General features: G+C 40.4%; 1 protein-coding gene across 10 annotated transcripts in view; it reads left to right on the top strand.

Moving 5' to 3' along the window:
* Positions 1–12,505, top strand: part of ADCYAP1R1 (ADCYAP receptor type I) — a 145,353-nt gene that overhangs the window by 92,363 nt on the left and 40,485 nt on the right. For all 10 annotated transcript variants that reach the window (XM_036398305.2, XM_054518520.1, XM_054518534.1 and 7 more), the window contains 5 exons: positions 7,717–7,752; positions 8,371–8,412; positions 10,158–10,261; positions 11,237–11,334; positions 12,307–12,439. In XM_036398305.2, coding sequence (XP_036254198.1) covers positions 7,717–7,752; positions 8,371–8,412; positions 10,158–10,261; positions 11,237–11,334; positions 12,307–12,439 — 413 coding nt within the window. The remainder of the gene's footprint in view (positions 1–7,716; positions 7,753–8,370; positions 8,413–10,157; positions 10,262–11,236; positions 11,335–12,306; positions 12,440–12,505) is intronic.

Below are 12,505 nucleotides of genomic sequence, written 5' to 3'. Positions count from 1 at the left end.
TTAGATGATGCTTAGTTGCTATGGTGACCTCAGTCCACTTCTAGTTTCACATCCTTTAACAGGGAAGAGGAAGAAAAGAATAAAGCCATGATTTCCCTTAAATGTTATTGATCATATCTGTTCATAATCCTGCCTTAGCCAGCCCTGTGTGCTCTGGCCCTTCTGTTCTCCATGTGGGGCCTCACTGGAATTCTCCCATGATTTCTGGATCTTGTCCCTGTGCCCTGAAGGTAAACTGGGATATAGGAAGAAATTAATTAAATATCAGTCTGTCCCTGCCTTTACTGCAATGTCTTGCACAAACCTCTGGGTAACAAAGACTGCTGAAGCTTTTTCCTCTCATGGTAGGACAGATATCTAAACCAAACCATCCCATGGAAATTCCAGTCTCTCTGCCCCTTATGGGAGAGGATTTAAAATCCAGGTGAACTTATTTTCAGTGGATAAACTGGATGGAATGATTTTGCCTCACAGGATCAGTTACTCAGATGTCTTTAGCCACCAGTTCTTATTCAAAAACACAAATATGAAAAAGGCTTCCTAATCTTACCCTTGATTATCCTCTGCCCCAGTTTTCTTGTTTTCTAAATAAAACAAACACCAATTCACTTTGTACTGTCTCTGTGTGAACATTCTGTTCACAAATCCCTTTGTCAAGGCAAATGGAGATCTGCAGTAAATGATAGAATAATAGGATCTCAGAATGGTTTGGGGAGGAAGGAACCTTAAATCCCTTAGAAGTCCCTTAAAAGTCTTCTCAGTTCCACCCCCTGCCATGGCAGGGACACCTTCCACTGTCCCAGGCTGCTCCAAGCCCTGTCCAGCCTGGCCTTGGGCACTTCCAGGGATCCAGGAGCAGCCACAGCTTCTCTGGGCACCCTGGGCCAGGGCCTGCCCACCCTCACAGGAGAGACTTTCTTCCTAATATCCATTTAACCCTGCCTTCTCAGGGCAGGGTTTGAAGCCATTATCCCATGTCCTGTCACCTCCTGCTCTTATAGAAAGGACTTTTTAATCTGTAGTTTAAAGTACTGGCCATCGGTCATGAGGCTGGAGAGACCCAAACCTCTGGAAATTGTTGTGGGAAGCATTTAACACAGGGAAAGGTGTGTGAACCTGTAGGGCCATGTAGTCTGTGACCTTGCCTGCCTGCTACTTCCTACAGATCCTGCTGATGAAACTGTAAAGCCCAAGCAGGTAACCCTGGATTAATCAATCAATTATGGAATCACAGAATGGTCTCTGTTGCAAATGACCTTAAAGCTCATCCAGTTCCTACCCCTTCCCATGGGCAGGGACACCTTCCAGTAGCTCAGTGATGCCTTGTGCAGGCTGGCCTAGAACAGAGGCTGGACAGAGCTAAAGAATAAAGCAGGGATTTATGGAAAGGATCTCCTCCATGGATGCACCTTGGGCAGCACAAGAGCCCAGCCAGGGCTGCACCCAAGATGAACCAAAATGGCCCCAAAATGCACCAGCGCTCCCGGAGTCTCTCCCTTGGATCAGTTCTGCTCCATTTGCATCTTGCAGTTCATTGTCCCATCCCAGCTTTAGCCCCTGCAGTCCCACCCTGCTTGTTTCTCTCTCTCCAGCCCACGGGGTTTGTGCTCTTGGGCTGAGATTTGGATCATTTGTCCTTGGTGCCCAGCTGGAGCAGGAATTGTTTTGTCTCCCTGCTCTGTGCACAGAGCTCAGCATGCCCTGATGTGAAGCTCAGACCCACACACTAAAGCAGCACAGAATCTGCGAAATAGAAAAGCTGAAACCTGAGGCATCACCAGGTTGCTCCAAGCCCCTTCCAACCTGGCCTTGGACACTACTAGGGATCTAGGGGCAGCCACAGCTTCTCTGGAAAACACAAAGAGCCATAACAAAGGAGCTGGGATGGTTGGATAATGTGTGTGTGGGGCTGTGTGTGTGCAGGCACAGGACTGGCAGAGGGCTGATGTCCCTTCTAGGGACACAGCGGGCAGGGTATGGAACCAGAGCCCGTGTGGGGAGCTCAGAGAGTGCAGAAAAGCTGCTAAGTAGCCTGCTGCTCCTGACTGTGGCTTTGCCAGCCTGCTGAACAGATTGGTGGAGCAGGAGAGCAGCAGGCAGCCACGGGGAGGGCAGAGAGGAGGCTCAGCGTGGTGGGTGCCGCGGAGTCGGGCACGAGAACTTGCACAACCACTACAACTGGTTTATTTCGTATTTAGAAATGGAATGTGAAACTTCTAATCAGTGCTATATAAAGCAGGAAAGAAGAAATTAAACTCCTGCCCATCCAGCTCGTTATCCACATAGCTGGACAGCAGGATAACAAGGGGTTGTAAATGTTTCCCACAGCCTCTCCCTGCCCCAGTGGCTGCAGTTTCTGTAGGGACACAATGTGATGTAAAAACAGTGCAGGGTTTGCACGTTGATCTTAACGCTGTCAAAATCCAAAACCTTTTGGAGAATTACCTTTGTGGAGAAGCCCTCCAACCCACAACACAGAGATGAGAACAACAGGACTGTGGGAGACGTGTGGGCAAGCCAATTCAGGACTGAAGAGCTTTGGAAGCCTTTCATCCCCTCCTGCCCCGCCACTAATAAGGGACAAACGCTGGAACAAAAGGGTTAAATGTGAGTTGTGTTCAGATAAACAAAGCCACAGGAGGCCAGGCAGGTGGAGAGCAGCCAGCACAGATTTGGCACCAAGGAGGAGATCTAAAAGGCTCTGAGGCTCATCGTGCACAGGCTGGTTCTTGGCTTCAGCTTCCCCATCTCTGTCCACTTTAAATCAGCAGCAACTGCTGTCGGCGAGTTTCTCATCAGTTGTTGCATAGTGAGGGGTGAATAATGAGTTCTGGGTCTCAGTAAATAAAAATCAAAGAGGAAAGTCTGATAAATGTGCAAGAAAAGGGCAGGAAAGGTCTGGGTCTCTGCCACCAACTCTGTGGGGAGCCATTGGCAAGTCCTTGGATTTTTTTTTTCCTCCCTCTTTTACCTCTTCCTGCAGAAAACAGAAATAAGAAGTATTTTCATTACTTGGTCTTTAGAATTGGTAATTCAGCATTCTGATAGATCCTCTCTAGGAACTCTGAGCAATTCTACAAATAACATCTAATTATCAATGTCAATTGAAGCATTAATTGTAAATTTGCTTCCCAAAGAGTGACACTTACTTAAGTCTGGTCAAACAGCAAATAACACAACCTGTCAATACACTGAATAAACCATCCTGAGTCGAGGAAATCAGCAGCTTCCTCAGGAGTTTATTGACTGATAAGAGGAATTATTGATTTAATAAGTGCTGTTCTAAGGCACTGTTTTGTATCTGCTGTCATGTCCATATTTCATAGTTTGGATTTAACTACATGTGAGAAGCACAGATGTCATTCAAATAAGTCATAAAATTGTGATATTTAAGATGTTGCCATGATGAAATAATAGAATTATGGAATGGTTTGGGTCGGAAAAGATCTTAAAGCTCAACCAGTGCCACCCCCTGTCCTGGGCAGGGACACCTTCCACTATCCCAGAGTGATCCAGGACCCACCCAGCCTGGCCTTGGGCACTTCCAGGGATCCAGGGGCAGCCACAGCTGCTCTGGGCACCCTGTGCCAGGGCATCACCACCCTTTGAGTTAAGAATTTTCTCCTAATACCCAACTAAACCTGCCCACTTTCAGTTTAAAGCCGTTCCTCATCATGTCACTACATGCTCTCCTCAAAAGTCCCTTGTAAATGTAACCCTTGAATTAAACCCCGGAAAAATGTGTTTCCAGTGGAATGCAGATGAGAATCATATTTTATTTATTCTTCATTTCTGAGAGAGCAATGCATTTTATTAGACCATTGCATAATCATGTTAAAGAGCTTTCTCTTCTTCATCAGTGAAGTCAAACACACCCATTTCTCATTGTTTGTGTCCTAAGAGTAGGAAAACAAGAAGGTCTGTGGGGAAGCCCACTCAGTGAAGGGCCCTGTAGTCCTGCTCACTCCATCACTGACAGCAGAGAAAATTTACTGAGGTCACTCCAGAGTCCTAAAGGCACTAAGGTGAAAATATAACCCAGAAAAACAATGTTTTGAGGTAATCTTGGGAAAAATGAGAGTGTGTCTGGGATTCCTTACAACCCTTTAGATGCAAGGTCAGGTCTATGTAAACATGTCAAATGTTGTGCACAAAACAAATCCATTTGAACTCCATTTCATTCACAGGCATGTGAGGAAGCAGCACCAATGCCATGGATTTCTGTCAAATAAATATCCAGATTTTGCTGCAGGATACAGAAACTTGCACTGTCTGAGGGCAGGGCAGCAGCTGCAGTGTGCAGGAATTCAAAGGCATGCGGTGGCTGTATGTTTCCTCGTGTCCTTTTATATATATATAAATATATATATATTTATATCTATATTTATATCTATAAATATATATATATATTTATATATATTTATATATATTTATATCTATAAAAATATATCTGTTTATATATAGTATATATTTTACGTAAATATATATGGTTATATAAAATATATATTAAAAATATTTATATATAAATATATAATATAGAATATATATTTATATATAATATATATTTATATATAATATATATACACATATTATATATGTATTTATATATTTTTATATATTATATGTATATCTGTTTATAGATATATAAAATATCTATATATATAATATATAAATATAAAAATATATACCATATATTATATATGTGTTTATAAATTAAAGTTTAATATTATATATTATATCTGTTTATACTATATATTTATCTATGTAAGATATAAATGAAAATATTAATTTACATATATTTTAATAGATGTATATATCCAGATATATTTTATATACGTGTATTGATTACATATATTTAAATAATTACATAGAAATACAAAATAATAAATATATTAATACATATATTTAAATAATTACATAGAAATACAAAAATATATCCACACACCAACAAATATAATTGTCTATATGTCCATTTTATCCCAACACTCAATAGATGAACTTTGACATTTTCTTTTGTAATTCAGGGCATGATGTTCAATGTAAATCTAATTAACTTCTTAGTATCTTAACTAATTAGTGAAAATTGAGTTGATGAATCAAGCCTAAAAGCCTGTACAGGCAAATGTTGTACTGGAACTTTCTTCAGTACATTAGGTAGGACTGAGATATAGAAATATATGTGACTAAAAGGCTTGCTTGCTACTACAAATCAGAAAATCAATGTTGTTAGACAACTGAATCCCTTCATAATGTCCAAACAGAGTGAAATGTAATAATAATTTCAGTATATATACAAAAATATTTCTATAACAAGCCTATTCCTTTCAGAAAATTACATTCATGTGTTTTAACTGTTATTATGGATGTCATGAAATTAAAAATTAACTAAAATTTATTATTTTAATATCAATGAGACTAACTGCTATCTCTGTTTAGAATTAAATAATGATAATTTTTATGTCATGCTTTTTAGATTGTAGGGAAAAAATAGCTGCATTCAAAACATTTAAATTTAAGAGAAATGTCTTTTTTACAGCCATCACTGTAATAAGCAGGATGTCAGGAACATCAGGCATCAATCTACATAATACTGGCCTGGTCTTTCTCCAGAAAGAGTTCTGCACAGTTTTAAGGTCAAATTACAAATAATAAACTAAAACTGGATTTTTATGAGGTTTTGGGGAGATTTTCTGGCATCTTTTTCTACCCTGCTTGAGTGGGTCAGTGTGAGGCACAGGCTGCTGAGCTGGGTGACCTCACTCAGGGGACAAGTTCCATCAGAGCTGCTGGCTGGAGTGGCAGATGCTGTGAAAAGCACCATGAAAGAAGTGATAAAGGAGTGGTGGTTTGCTCTTTGATCCTCTGATATGCCCACAGATAAAAATTGCCACACCACAACCTGACATCCATGTTCTGAATTGAGATTTTAGCAACACATCCTGATTTTAGCAACAGATTCCTAAAATTGAGCTACACAGCTGCTAATAAACCTGGGGTTGGGTGGATTGAGGAGGAAAAAAAGGTCTCCCCAAACTATTCTGCAGAGCAGAATAGATAAATATTCTATTATTTAATATTCTAATATTCTAATATTGACCATCACTGAACCCACCACACCATCCCTGATATTCTGCCAGGAATGGGGAGCATGGGCTCAGCTCTGCTGCAGCATCTGCCAGCTCAGCCCTGTGCAGCAGCTGAACCCCCTTGGCTGCAGGAAAATGTTTGCTCAGAGCACTGGAGACACCTTCTCAGAATTTAGAGATCTGCCCAACGTCTGCAAACACCCAGGAATTTGAGTCACAGAATATCCTGAGCTGGAAAGGACCCACAAAATCATCCTGTCCCTGCACAAGATCCCAGCCTGTGCATCCCCGGGAGGGGTGTCCAGTCACTCCTGGAGCTCTGCAGCCTTGGGAATGTGACATTGCCTGGGTCAGTGCCTCACCACCCTCTGGGGCAAGAACCTTTCCCTAAATCCAGGCTAAATTCTCCCTGTGGAATCCTGGGAGCAGCTGGAGCTGGGCAGAGGAGGATGGGAACTGTGGGTGCTCTCACTGTGGCTTCCAGGATCAACCCTCCAAAGTGGCTTGGATGTGTAGGATTGATATTTAATAATCCATCCAAAGTCACAATACAGCCTGCCTGATGCTTCAGATGAGTTTCCTATACTCTCACCACCATTTTCGCATTAAACCCTCTTTTTTTCTGTCTTAAATGGTATAAAAGCACATCAGATTTACTTCAGAGAAGACACAGAAATCAAGGAATTTTCAATTATTATGTGAATTATAAAATAAAACCCCGGCATTTTATGCCATGCTGAAAAGCCTCCTGTTATTATTTTATTTCTTTAGATGCTTTCTCCTTTCCCACAGGGTCAAAATCAGTCTTTGTTTGGATTTCCCTTTTAACAAAACCCCTTTTCATACCATTTGGTGAAGGTTTTTCCAATCCCTAAATTAACATTTGACCACTGGGGTTAAAAGGGGAACAACCTGAAGCCCTGTGGCTGCTCCAGAGGATGCAGAACTAAACTGAAGTGAATATTTCACCTGCTGTAGTGGTCAGTGAAGTGCTGGGAAGGTTTTTTTGAGAGTGATTTGCAGCAGCTCCCTGAGGCTCCTCTGTGCACGGTGCAGCAGCTCCACTCCCTGGCTCCAGGCAGCTCCTCCTGCATCCCCAGCTGAGCCAGAACCCAGCCAGGGTCCAGGAAAACCTGATTTCAGCCCAAATCGGATTAAACATTGAGCACAGAGGGTTGGGAGGTTCGTTTGGCATCATTCCATCTTTTTTTTCTTTTTTTTTTAAGAACAAAAGAAGGGGAGATTTCTAATGTAAGCCCATAGTTTTATCATTTCCCATTGTGATAGTTGTGGTTTTAGGATCTTGAGCAGCATGGGTTTGGAAATGTGTAAGTCTTTCTTACATCAGAACATTCCCCTAAAAAATAATAATTTTAAAAAAATCCACAAAAAAGCTCCTACATCCATTTTTCTTATTCTTCCTAGAGTCTGATGAAACTTCATGAAACGAGATATTTAACAATATTCCATCTTCTGAAAACCTTTTCCCACTCATAAATATGCAAGATTAATACTAAAACAAAGCTTTAAACCTGCAGTTCTCCTCTTTTATGGGAGTCAAACTTTTATCAAAATTAAATTGCAACCTATTATCATGATGAATTAATTATTTTCATTTTTCTAATTTCAGGTTGGGAAGTGGATAATTTGGGGCAAACCCATGCAGGTAGGAGCCACTTCTGCTGCCTCTGTCCTCAGTACTTCTGTTCCCCAAAATGGTGTGCACATGTTAATTTCAGATTATTAAAACGTTGTCAGTGTATCAACAATTATGACAATGATACATTGGTACTTAACTATAACACTTGCACAAAAAGTGAAATTTAAAATCTCATAAGTCTCTGTGAATCAGTGTGATTTTATCTAAAGCCACAAAATTATGCTACCTTATTTAAATCAATTAATTACTGCTCTTTGTCATTGATGGATGGAAATAATTTTTCATTAATTCTCCGAAAGCTGGTCATATTTAAATACCTGAGCATTATAAATGTGAATTCCTATAGAAACCATATTTGACTTCTATATTTTTACAATCAAGTTTGCCCCTGTTTATTGTCTGTTTTTAATTCTAAATTTAGAGGTTCAGCTTTGATTTAAACTCTCAAGTAAAGCTGTGTTTACTTCCTGAGAAGACAGCACCAAGTATTTATTGCCTTTGGGCCTGATCTAAACAAATAAATATCAATTGCACTCCATTCACTGCTTTCCACTGAGACCAGTTTGGGCTCTAATAGAAAAAACACAATCAAAACAATTTCATATCCAATTTCCACTTTTCTAGGTGATTATGACCTGCTGGAAAGCACAGCCCAGTCTCTCCTGGGTAAGAAACAAAACCATGGAAATTCTTGTCTCTCTTTGTATTTATCTCTCTGTTAAAAAGGAAGCTCTCAGCTTTTTTTTTTTTTCCCTGCAATTTTGGTATCGTTTTCTAATCAGTTCTAATTGTTATGACATATTTTCTGCTCTGTTACTTCTAGCAATATTATGAAAATTTAGCCCTCCTCTATTAAGCCTTGCAATCTAAGAAGTGTGCTGCTATAAATTATATCTACCTGCTTAACAGTAATTACTAAATAGTGTTAAAAGAAGTCAGCACCATGATTCAGTGCTTTTTTTTTTCCATAGAAGACTGAGGATGAATATGCAAGAGTAATTTAACAAAATTTGCTGAGTAATGCAATGTTCTTAAACGAATGCTGTGATTAAAGAGATATTCTGCTGCATGGATGGCAAACAGATTCTCTTAAATAAGGTTAAAAATAAGGTTATGAGAGACTAAACTGCTCTGAGAATGCAAAGCAGCACAACTTTAATAGCAAAGAGCAAATTCAAAACTTGGAGATTTCCATCATTTTTTGTCAAGGTGCAACTGAAACTCCAAAAAGTGGGGTAATTTGATAAATTGAAGCTGTTCCTTTGTGCTGGAGAGGAAGAAGTGCAGCAGCAGCCCATCCCTAATTTTTTGGGAAAGCCCTTGGGCTTTGGAAAGAATAATGGAGCTTCAAAAGAGCCCCACAGGGGCTGTCCTACCTCAGGCAGCTTTGTAGGTAAAATCTCCTGAGTGTCAGGAGATTCTTCCTCTTCTGCCCCCAACTCTTCATTCCTAGCATGGTTTTAAAGCCTAAGTTTATCAGTGAAACCATTTAGGAGCTGCTTCTTACATGAGATTAGCCAAAAAATTACGGTATTAAGCCAATATTTGCTTAAAATTAAGGTTATAAACCAGGATTGGAATAATTAATAGACAGAGGAAAGTGAGAAGCTCTGAATTCACCAACTGAGCATATGGAGATGGAAAAGAACACATTGCCATGAAGGCAGGGAGAAAAACAAAGGAACATGGACTGGGAATTTCTCTCCCAGTCTCAGTTCAGACTGGGAACTGAGAAATTCCCAGTCCATGTTCCTTTGTTTTCTCCAGGCCCTTCCCACAAGTCACTCTGAGATCAGAGCCTGGACTTGGAGATAACTGAGTGGAATGTGATTTATCTGCCTACAGGAGAGCAATCCAGCTGCCTCTCCTTGGATATATAACCCATGGTTATCTGAGATAACGCACAGCATCCTGACTGGCTTCCAGCACCTGGACCAAAAAATCATGTTAGTCTGGTGTTTCTCACCAGTCTCATGCATGTGTCTCAGATATAAACCATTAAAAATAGCACAAAGGGCCTGGTTTTAATCACTGGACCTCCTCTTTGTCCATGTGGAGTGGAGATATCTTCATCAAAGATGGAGTCACCAGGTGCCTTTTTGAAAGAAATGGACATTTAGCTGACCCCTGGTTTAGGAAGCTTCTTGAGAATGAGATTTTTGGTGGCCTGGAGACACTGAATGTACTAATTAAATATGTTTTGCTCTCTGGTGACCAACTGTAGTAATACCCATGCCTGTTGTAGGACTGGATCATTAAAGACATCATTAAATTTCCAGAATTAAATCTATGGATAGGCAGATAAACAGAGCTTCCAGTAGAACTGTAGGGTTTTCTTAGCATCAAGGGGTGGCAAGGGATGTCCTGGGGTTTTTTCTTGGGATGTGACATTCCCACCTGCATTGGCACAGGGGACATCAGCAGGAATTGCACTGAAGATGGCTGGTCTGAACCTTTCCCTCATTATTACGATGCCTGCGGCTTCGATGAGAACGAAACAGAGTCTGATAACCAGGTAGGAATTAATCTCATAATTAAAAACAAATGAAGGGGGGAGTGGGGAAGCAGCAGACTGCTTTTTGTCCAGCCTCTGGTCATGTTCTGATTTGATAATGATTAGAACAAACAATTAGATGTACATAGGTATGGGAATAAATCAATGGACTCCATTTCCTTCATGGTGGAAAAAGCCCATTCTTTATTCACATAACTCCTTTTTATACAGTTTTTCAGACCTTGTGTGGGACTCCAATTGGTCAGTAGCTTTCTTGCCACTTAACTTATTGGTTAGTAACAAGTTGTTATTCTGTATTGATTGTTCACTCAAACCCCTGGGGTGTATGTGCAGGAAAAGTTGTTTGTGAGAGATGGTTTTCATTTTTCTATCTAATGGTGTATACAGGTGCCAGTTGTTTTTCACCCAGGAATATGTGTTGCTGTTTGTTATGTTAACAAATTGCTCACACCAGGATTGCTTTCACAAGGGAACTTGCAAAGTGCCAGCTTGCCTTAGAAGAACAGGCTAGCCAGAGTAGGCCTGATTATACAAAGCCTTTCTTTATGATTTTTCCACCTTTACTGCAACACATGGGTATAAAACTGTGAGAAGTGAGATCTGAGTCCTTCCAGGACCTGTGCTGAATTTTCATAGAAGATGAGCTTTTAGTGTTGATGTAGCTTGGAACTTCTAGAATCACAGGCTAACCCTCAATTCCAACCCTGCTGATAAAGAATCTCTTAGCCAACTGTTGTTTTTGTTTTTTTTTTTACATATACTTATAAAAAATATAGATAGCCCTTGATAGCTCAGTGATAAATAACCTCAGGGTGCACAGACCCAGCTGCAAAGCAGAGCTTGATGCGCAGTGAGATCTCAGAGGAAATGAGGAGAAACCAAAGACACAAATCCTGCCTCTGGTTCCTCCTGCACATTGGCAGCTGTGTGGCTGTGGATGAACCCTTTAACCCTGTGGTTTTTTTGCCTCCCAAGGATTACTACTATCTCTCAGTGAAGGCTCTGTACACGGTGGGATACAGCACTTCCCTGGTTTCCCTCACCACTGCCATGGTCATCCTGTGTCGCTTCAGGTGAGTGGGGACAGCAGCAGGGAGCTGCTCAGGCCCTGCAGGAAGGAAGCTGTAGCTCAGCTGCCCCAAACTGAGTTCAAGGTTTTATCTCACCAGAGGCAGAATGTGGTATTTGCTGGGTCCCCAGGATGAAGGAGGAATTGATGTATCTGACTCCATGTTCTTAGAAGGATTATATTATATTATATTATATTATATTATATTATATTATATTATATTATATTATATTATATTATATTATATTATATTATATTATATTATATTATATTATATTATATTATATTATATTATATTATATTATGCTATACTAAAGAATAGAGAAAGGATATAGACAGAAGGCTTAACAAGACTTAACAAGATACTAATGAAAAGCTCACGACTCCTTCCAGAGTCCTGACACAGCTGGATGGTAATTGGTCATTAAGTAAAAACAATTCCCATGAAACCAATCAAACAACCACCTGTTGGATAAACAATCTCTAACTACATTCTAAAGTAGCAAAACACAGGAGAAGCAACCAGATAATTCTCTGAGGCTTCTCAACTTCCCAGGAGAAAAAATCCTGGCAAAGGGATTTTTCAGAAAACGTGACAATAGAATAAGAAGGGGAAGATCCTTTAGCTGAGTTGCTCCCCCAGCTTCGACGCACTCCAGAACTTGCATTTCAGCAGAGTGTAAATGCAGCAGGAGAAGCTGTGGGTCTGGTTTATGAAACTTCACAAGCTGCATTGGGCTTGTTCTGTTGTCAATTTTATGCTTCTCTGCATCCTTTTATGAGAAAATCCCCAAATCCTCCTTTTTCTCAGGCTTAGGGGCAGTACTAACACAGTCTTGGCTTAGATGCTGCTGTTCTTAGTACCAAGGTGCTCTGGCCAAGTGTGTTCAGGCCCAATGTGACATTTCCCCGAAATAAAACTATTTTCTTCTTTATTTCTCTTTTTCCCCCCACTTCCTTCCTCTTTCCTCTCCAGGAAGCTTCACTGCACTCGGAATTTCATCCACATGAACCTTTTTGTTTCGTTCATCCTCCGTGCAATATCTGTGTTCATCAAGGACGGGGTTCTTTATGCTGAGCAGGATGGAAACCACTGCTTCATCTCCACGGTGAGTCCAACTGAAACCCAATCCTTTTCCTTTACTTTTTTTCAGTTCAAGATGACAAAAAGCAGT

This window comes from Molothrus ater, chromosome 1 (assembly GCF_012460135.2).
Source record: "Molothrus ater isolate BHLD 08-10-18 breed brown headed cowbird chromosome 1, BPBGC_Mater_1.1, whole genome shotgun sequence".
NCBI lineage: Eukaryota > Metazoa > Chordata > Aves > Passeriformes > Icteridae > Molothrus > Molothrus ater.
The sequence above is the reverse complement of the archived record's forward strand: the minus strand, read 5'-3'. Positions and strand labels throughout refer to the sequence as shown.